Source organism: Papaver somniferum, chromosome 7 (genome assembly GCF_003573695.1).
Source record: "Papaver somniferum cultivar HN1 chromosome 7, ASM357369v1, whole genome shotgun sequence".
NCBI classification, from domain to species: Eukaryota; Viridiplantae; Streptophyta; class Magnoliopsida; order Ranunculales; family Papaveraceae; genus Papaver; species Papaver somniferum.
This window is the reverse complement of record NC_039364.1, coordinates 28832789-28841797: the sequence shown is the minus strand read 5'-3', so window position 1 is coordinate 28841797 and position 9009 is coordinate 28832789. Positions and strand designations below refer to the sequence as shown.

Below are 9009 nucleotides of genomic sequence, written 5' to 3'. Positions count from 1 at the left end.
ATTTAGAGAGGCTTGTATTATCCCTGTGAATGTATCAATCTCATCTAACCTTTGGACGAATCTTCTGCTTTTTCTTCAAAGTATTGAGATTTTTACGGTGTACTGATCATCAACGAAATGACTGTTTCCGGCACTGCAACCGACATTGAATCTGACACTAAATCTGGTACCGATGTTGATGATAATTCTGTTGACAGTTGAGAAATGGTTCCATGCAGTTTTTTTTTTCTGCCATTTCGAGAAGAATTAAAGCTTTACTCTTTATGTTTGGGCTGCCTGCATGGATTGGTAGGGTGTTTTTAGGGATATGACTAGGATTGTCTGCCAATTTCCCGTTGTGTCACGTATCTGTTTGTTACATTCTGACTCCATAGAATTCAAATTCAAATTTTGAATTTTGAAATGAGCTTTATCCAGCTCATCGAGAAGCCGACGATACCCGGACGACGAGTGCTTCTGAATGAAATCATGCTCCCACCTTATACTCAGGAGATAAAACTTGATCTACTGGAATCTTCTTGAGGTCGCCAATGCCGAAGATTCTGCATATATCTGGATTACCCAAACAAGTATCTTTATCAATTTCATCCATACCTCAAAGCTTGTCTCCAATGCCTTTGAGGTTTCTGTAAGATCTCATTTACAAGGGTAGTCCTTGGATTTTGACCCACAATCTGCACTTGTGTAGTTCATTTGTGATAGACCAGAAAATTATTCCTTTGGCGCGTTTCCCTGCAGGCTGTAACTTCCCATATGCGTCATGATGAAGCTACGATCCGGGCCTCATAGCTAGGCAAATGCACGTTCATTTGCCATTCCAAGCATGCTCGTGGAGCATGATGCATCTAACTTAGCTTCCACACTGTTCCAAACTTACCCTTGTTCATAAAAGGGTATAAGGTCGTAAGGCCAGGGCCAATGCTTTTTGCATGCATCACTGACTTTGCCTCAACGTAGGAAATTCATCAATGAGTTTCCTATCTAGCTGAGCGATCATCATACCACTGAATCTTGTCCAACATGTGCTTACCAACTTTTTGTAGCTTGATAGGAAGTATGAGCATCCACTTGATGGCATGTAACTAAGCCTCATCAAGATTGGCCACAATCATCTCTTGCATCGAGCTACCGAGTTTAGATGATATGAGTGGACAACGTGCTGGACCGGCAATGCTGCAAATCATTGCGGCTGCCTACGTACTCTTTCATACTCTAAAGGGATCAAGCACTGACCGTAATTCATCCTCAAAGGGACATCAACTTAATCAACTCGTTTGCAAGGTCGTGGCCTAGCAATAATGGTAATGGCCTGGTCCGTATAGGCCGTTCCGTCAAGATGCACAAAGGTTGCACATTATCGGGTCTTCAGCATGGCATAGTGATGCCTAAGCACCAAATTCCCTCTTCGCAAGGCCACACAACTATAAATGAGCCTTAAGAATCATTTATACTCTTCCGGCTAAGCTAGGAAGCTGACTTGGTACATAGTCCGCATATGCACTTTCGACCAACTACCCCTCCCTATATATGTTAACTTGCAATTTCTACAAGTTGGAATTAGGGGCCAAATTGACATGCTTGCTTCACTGTTCATCTGCAATGATTGTGTTTATTCGCAATGATGGCGTTCCTTCGCAATGATTGTGTTCCTTCGCAATGATTGTGTTCATACGCAATGATTGCGTGTGATGATTTCGCAACACTCGTTCGGCCATCCATTTCTGCCTGATGCACAATGATTGTGCGATATTGGCTCTAGGCCGATAGCCTTCATAATGCGAAATGATTACGCTGCAATCTCGAAGCCACCTACCCAACTGGCCTAATGCATCATGATGATGCAACATTGACCCTTGGCCAAACGCATCTTACTATGCAAAGGAAGCTTTGAATGAAGCTTCATCACAAGCAAATGACGCATCTTTTAGCATGCACCATGATAAAAACACGGGGTGTTACATCATTTCTGGTGATGGTTTCATTTGAGTCTAACCTCAATCTTTGTGACATTGACAATCCATTTTAAGGATTTCCATGCTTGCATCCATTCATAATCTGAACCAGGGAAAAAAATAGCAGATTTTGAATTTGTCTTGACTAGCTTTAAACGTCTATTCCATTTCAATTTTTGAGAGATTTATTTTTCCTCTCTGTTCCAATTTAATGAGCCTTCAATCTTCACCATAATTGTTCTTGACATTCTATCTTTTAAAGAGAGAGATTTTGTTGGCCTTAAATGATTGTCGAAATCCTTTGTTGAAGGTACAACTTGAACTGGAGTAATGATATCACCTAACTGTTCTTCCATAATTTCTCCTAGGCTCCACCAACCTTTTTTATTTACACCTATGGGAATGCAGATATAGTTATTTCTTCTTTTTGAGGAATCATGTCTTGCCAATTTCGGATATTCACTCTTATATTTTTTTCTCATTTACAAAAGGAATGAGAAATATCCATCACATCTGGTCCATTTTGAGTGATAAATCATTTCAAAATTTTACTAATTATTAACCACTAGGGTATAATTGTAAGAAATACTTAAAAGTACTATTTTCCCTTCCTTGTCTTAAGAATTGTGCAAACTTGAACCAGGTCATCTAATAATAAGACAGAGGGAGTATGTTTATAGAATCATAGGATAGGGTTCATTTACATTGCCCTCATCCCCAAATAAGAATTGCCAATCTTTATGATCTCTGCTCTACTTCGACGCGCTTGCCTTTAGAGCAAGTCTTATGGTGGAAGAGTTCCATCTTCCATCTTCCACACCACCTCAGCATTTGGAACCGTGGATGGAAGTGCAAGTGTAGTTGTGGAATAGTGAAAACGCTATTAAGAATAGCGTTTTTTTTCTCAGCCGTTAGATTTCAACAACTCATCCTAAATCTACGGACAAAAAAAAAACGTCATTCTTAATAGTGTTTTCTTAGCGCTATTAAGAATAGCGTTTAACGCTATTCTTATTGGCGTTCAGATGGATTCCATAAACCCTTTCACGAAACGGTGGAACCTTGCTTGGATTTTCTGTGGAAAACCCCAACTTGGAAGCCATTATACTTGACATTCCATGGTTTTTCCACACTTGGAATAGGTTGGATTTCACCATAAGACTTGCTCTTAGTCTCATCTAGCAATGCATTCAGCTAGAAGACATGCGGTTAGGCTAGAATGTGCCAATATTTTTCACTCTATTTTTATCCAAACTGTTGTGCTCCTTTGTCGTTTATTCTCCTGAGAATCTTATAACTTCACCAAAGTTTCCTTTTAACCTGGATCATGGTATCCTAGACCTAGTAAACTAACACCTTGTTTGTTTGCAGCTGACTCATCTGAGTTGTCTGGATCTAAATCATCTGGATCTGAGTGAAATCACCTGACTCATCTGGATCTGACTCACTAAGGTCTGAGTCAGAAAATATGTTTGTTTTGTGAGTCATACCTGACTCAGCTGACTAGATTTTTTTGGACAGAAAATGCCCTTGTACAGAATGGGCTAACTTTGCATCATTTTCATTTACAACCTTGAACTTTAAACAAATACATACATACATGGTGTTTATTCACCAATAATAATATGTTCAGTAGAAGCTGAATTGTAATTTGTACATAATGGGATTGTTATAAGGGGAAAACTGTGAGTAATCAATAAGACGCCTCAAAATTCCCACCAGTTCGGAAGGTCTCTCATTGGCATAGCTTACACTAGCCTTCAACCAAGATCACTGGCATTGCTAATTGAATAACTGCAGATGTTATCCTTCCACCAAGATCACTGGCATAACTAATTGAATAACTGCAGACACCTCAAAATTACACTAGTCCTTCCACCAAGATCACTGGTAATTTTATTCAGTCTAGACACCTATATTATCCGTTAACTAGGGAACAAAGTTTATGTGTACCTCAAATGATTGAGGTAGATCTCAGATTAGCCACACGTAAAATGATTAGTTGAAACCTCTGTAATCGTTGGAAATTTTCGAGTCAGCTCTGTAATAACTATCGATGTTGAATTGAAGAATTGTAATCAATATATTTGAGGCTTGTCTCTTTTAAAAAAAATAAAACAAATAAAGTGAAACTGGGAAAACATCCAAGATGTGTGTATGGATATTACAGGTGTGTCATCCTTCACTGGCGATGGAGTTCGTGCCTTCTTCCCAGGCCAGGCTATCTCAAGGGCTGTTTCACGCAAGCGTACTAAATACTTGAATGAATGTGCTTCTCATGGTTATGGTCTTGGTGTTTTAGGTTTCACCATCTTAGGTAAGCTCAGTAAAGATTTTGTTTATTTTTCAAGCGTCTAAAGAACTGTTTAGTTAATAACGATGCTGGTAGTGACCTAGGTAGTTTTATTTTTCATAGATTGGGTGTTGCTATTCAAAAAGGAGTTGGTATCCAACTTGTTGCTCGGCTGCCAACTGAAAACTCTGTTGTGTAATTTTTCTATTATCTATTTTGAAAGTGAAACCAAATAAAACTTAATACAAAAATCAATTTTTATTTTTGTTATAATAAGAAATCATAGTGATAACATTTGGTTTTGTCGAGAAAAGAAATGTCAGAGGTACTGACCCTGAGTCGATCTACCTAAGGGCAATTCGTATGGAATGAACAAACTTGGAATTTGTTCATTTTGCTCCCACTATGGAATGAACAAACACAGAAAATGGATGTTCAAATGAACAGATCTGTTCATTTGAACATCGAGTCGGAACATCAGGCGCGCGTCTATTGTAAGGACGCGCGCCATCCCTACTAACGTTGGCGTCAGAAGAAGTGACGCTCGTTCATGCAAAAAACGCCAGCGACACTTGGATTGACGCCCGCGAATCTTGGATTGACGCCAAGTACAATCCCTGATTATTTTACTACTTTTTAACCTTATTTTATCTTACTTCATCCTATTTTATCTCACTTCATCCTATTTTATCTCACTTTATTTTTCATCTTTATCCGACAAAACATTTTATACTAAAAAATATATTACTGGACCTTAAAAAACTAAACCTGTTCATTTTGCCCTGCTTTACCATAATGGAGAAACACGTTTGACCATCCACGTGGCTCAACAAAATTTTGAGGTTGAACATTATCATAGGACCACTCTAATCCTCCCACCGGTCCCCTGCCTCAAGACTTCGGTTCTGTGTTTGTGGTTCCAACGAGGAGGGAGGAAAATCCAAAATCCCCAATTTCTATTTCGACTCCACCACCTCTCCGCCAAATACAACTAGATTCCTGCCCAGATTTATGTTCCCACTGCAATCGACAGCGCCTCTGAAACCCAACTAGAGACAGTGAATCCAACTATGAAAAACGAAAATCAATCACTGGAAGAAGAAGAAGATTGGGGCATGAAGACATGGAAAAACCTTGAAAAAGTAAGAGAGATATCACCACTGATTCAATGCATAACAAATTATGTATCCATGGATTTAATGGCTAATACTCTGTTAGCATCAGGTGCATCACCAGCAATGCTCCATTGTTTACAAGAAATCCCAGATTTTACACCTCATGCTGATGCTCTGTGTCTCAATGTTGGTACTTTATCACCAGATTGGCTTCCTTCAATGAAATCAGCTGCTGAGTTAGTTAATGAATTGGGGAAACCATGGGTTTTTGACCCAGTTGCTGTTTCTGCTTCTGAATTTCGACTCAAGACTTGTATTGAGCTTGTGGGTCTTAAACCTGCTGTTATTCGTGGAAATGCTTCTGAAATTCTTGCTCTTGCTAATGCTTCCAGAGATACCCACAGCAGTAAGGTCAGTTCTATCACTAACCCACTTGCTTGATTGTAATTACTATGCTACTAGGAAGGAAAGTTTTGATTTTTCTTGTTCTTTTGTATAGGTTTTGGGTGAAATTAGTACAATTTATCATTGAAACTTAGATTTTTTGAAGTAATTCAGATTCTTAGGGAGAACTGTGTACCTGTAAAATCCTAGAATTGGACTATCTAGTTATGTACTTGAAGAATGCTAACTGGAAGTCATACTTTCCAAGTACTTTACGAGACTCTCAGCCCCACCAAGGGACTAGAGAGGGTCGAAAGTGTGCTAAACTAGAGTGATTGTACTATGTCTGCTACCTTTGTGAGAAACTGCTTTTTATTACAACCCAACTTTGCCGATATGTTGATGCTGCTTTCTTTTGCCATCTTGGTAGTGAGTTTAGTGACTTGGCTCCTCAACCCAGTGGGTTGGGTGGAGGAAGTGGTCAGCTAAATGTTTTTTTTTCTGCCGAGGAATTAAAACAATAGAGGCAATAAGTGTTCCGATCAATAACCAAGCTCATTTAAGCATGACACTGTCAAGATGTTGTTGTATGGACTGTGGAGATCAAAGAATAATGCCAGTAACAAAGTTCTGTCTGGTCATCTTTGTCAAGATGTTGTTGACTTGTGGCATTGTGTTTAATTAGGCAAACATTATGATGTCCACCTATAGTTTTTGGGAAATTGTACTTGTCTGAAATTCCAAAATCGAACACAGATTTAACTGAAAGAAAATTTCGTCAAAGAATTCAGTTAGGAATCTAGTAGCTGATTTTTCCAAATTAATGTCGGCATTTAGCCTTCACTAATTTCTGACTTTGTTTGCTGAACTCTTCTGGGGACTCAGCGGTTGCATACAGATAGGCTGATATTGATATAGTGTCAGCTTTTAGAGTTTCCACCTGGTCTCTGCAAAAGTAAAGGCACCAGGTGGCTGTCTATGAGACAGGGGTTCTACTTAAGATGGTCTTCCGCTTTTAGAGTTTACTTCAGAAAAGGTTGAACCAAGTGTTTTGCCTCCTAGTATAGTGTAGGGATTTGCGGACTCAATTTCCTTTGGTGTTTGAATATAGCAAGGCGGAAAGCTTGGTTTGGAACAATGTTAAAATCTCAATCAAACTAGAATAGCTTAACTATAACATAAACATTTGCAACTAATAACTGGTGGAAAAGGGAGAGTCGTGCAAGTGTGGATGGGAAATGTTTGAAGTAGAGCATTTATTTGGTGGTCAAACAAGAATCTACATTTTTGTTGTAGTTTTATGCCTAGAGGACTACCAATTTTCGAACTATTATTTGGAAACACTTGAATTTAAAACATTAAGTAGTATGTTATCTTTTTCTGCTCATTGTTGTTTCTGTAAACGTTTTAGTGAGAGAAAGAGTCTATTGTAGTCCCGTCACCGATTGTACTCATTAACTGGCGAACTTGAAATTTTTTGCTCGCTATAAGAAAAACAAAATAGATTAATTTTCTTGCAGATGACATACATATTGGTTGGATAACTATGCTATGAAAAATAGAAAAGTAAGAAACCTAGTGGATAAATGAGGTGCATATGTATTAACTTGCATTAGTTATGAATAAATGACACATAGATGAATGCCTGGAATATGACACGAGTCCAAAGCCAGACACACCTAGCATGACGGATCGTACTTGTTCTTTGACATTTGACTTAGATTACTGTACCAAAGTACAAGTAACTAAATATCAAGATGATGTTTTCTTCCTCATCCCCTTCACTCACAATCTTCTTACAATTGCATAAACAATAGTTTAGTAGCGAAAAACTTTATAAACTGAATACTTATCGCATGGATATGTCTAGGGGGCGGACAGCTCACATGGGTCAATGGATGCAATAGAAGCAGCAAAATCCTTGGCTAAAGCAAGTGGTGCAGTTATTGCCGTGTCCGGAGCAGTTGACATAATAACTGATGGGCAGCGTTTGGTTGGTGTACATAATGGAGTAGCCATGATGCAACGGATCACAGCAACTGGCTGTGCTGTTACAGCTCTCATTGCAGCCTTTGTTGCAGTAGACCCCCTACATGCCTTTGAAGCCACAGTTTCAGCGCTTTCTATATTTGGTGTTGCTGGTGAGTTAGGAATGGACATGGCCAAAGGTCCAGCTTCACTACGCATGCACTTAATAGATTCACTACATGGGCTTGATCAGGCTACTATCCTTTCTCAGGTTAACATCAGTTGCATGAGTCGAGCGTCATGAATCACGATAAAAGAAAGTATGTTAATTCCCATAGGTCTTCACATACAGCTTTGTTAATAATGTTATTAATCTATATACAGCTAACCTATCAGAACTTGGTTTAAACATATGACAATTCTTCTTTAGTTCCCCAGGTCCCTGAGCATTCTATGTAAAAACAATGAAGTGAAAGATTTAAAGTTCGGGTTTCACTTCTTATTATTTTGAACCTCCTTACATCTATGTGTGCATATAAACTGACGACTTGAAATCTGATTTTAAGGTAAATTCTCTGAAACTAGTGAATTGAAATTAGGCTTATTGAGCCTACAAAAGATCGACTCCAAATCCCTGCAAAAATTAAGACGACTGTTCAAGGTTTTGTTTCAGTGCTAACTGTGAGGAAAGGGTTTATGATCTCTGCTCTACTTCGGCGTGCCTGCCTTTAGTCCCATCTAGCAATGCATTCAGCTAGAAGACATGCGGTTAGGCTAGAATGTGCCATTATTTTTCACTCTATTTTTGTCCAAACCGGTGTGCTCCTTGGTCGGTTCGTCTTCCGAGAATCTTATAACTTCACCAAAGTTTCCTTTTAACCTGGATCATGGTATCCTAGACCTAGTAAACTAAGATCTTTCCTTTCAACATCTCTATTCCAGTGTCACGTTTTAAGATGGTTTCAGTGCTTATTATCAAGTCAAACATAATCAGTAGCTAGTCTGACTGTAGGTTTGCAAGAGTACGAGTAAAGTAGGTCAACCACGTCTGCTTATAGGTCAGAGGTGATCAACCAGTCATACACTGTCAATATTTCTGGGAACCCAGATTTTTCCTCTTCAGCAGTGCATGAGAGAGATCAGATTTCTCATCACACACCAAATCCGACTGATGCTCAAAAAAACAGGGCGTCGTGGAGAGAAAGTAGATTTTGATCACCTCGTCGAAAAGTTTGGTGCGGGTAGTGTTAACTGGGTAAATGAAGAAGCAGAGACTGGATTACCTTATGATATTGTT

General features: G+C 38.9%; 1 protein-coding gene across 1 annotated transcript; it reads left to right on the top strand.

Moving 5' to 3' along the window:
• Positions 1-5142: 5142 nt before the first annotated feature.
• LOC113296816 (hydroxyethylthiazole kinase-like) lies at positions 5143-8232 on the top strand. The gene is made up of 2 exons (XM_026545165.1): positions 5143-5771; positions 7615-8232. Exons 1-2 carry the CDS (start codon positions 5316-5318, stop codon positions 8014-8016), a joined length of 858 nt encoding a protein of 285 aa, XP_026400950.1. The 5' UTR covers positions 5143-5315; the 3' UTR covers positions 8017-8232.
• Positions 8233-9009: the final 777 nt, after the last annotated feature.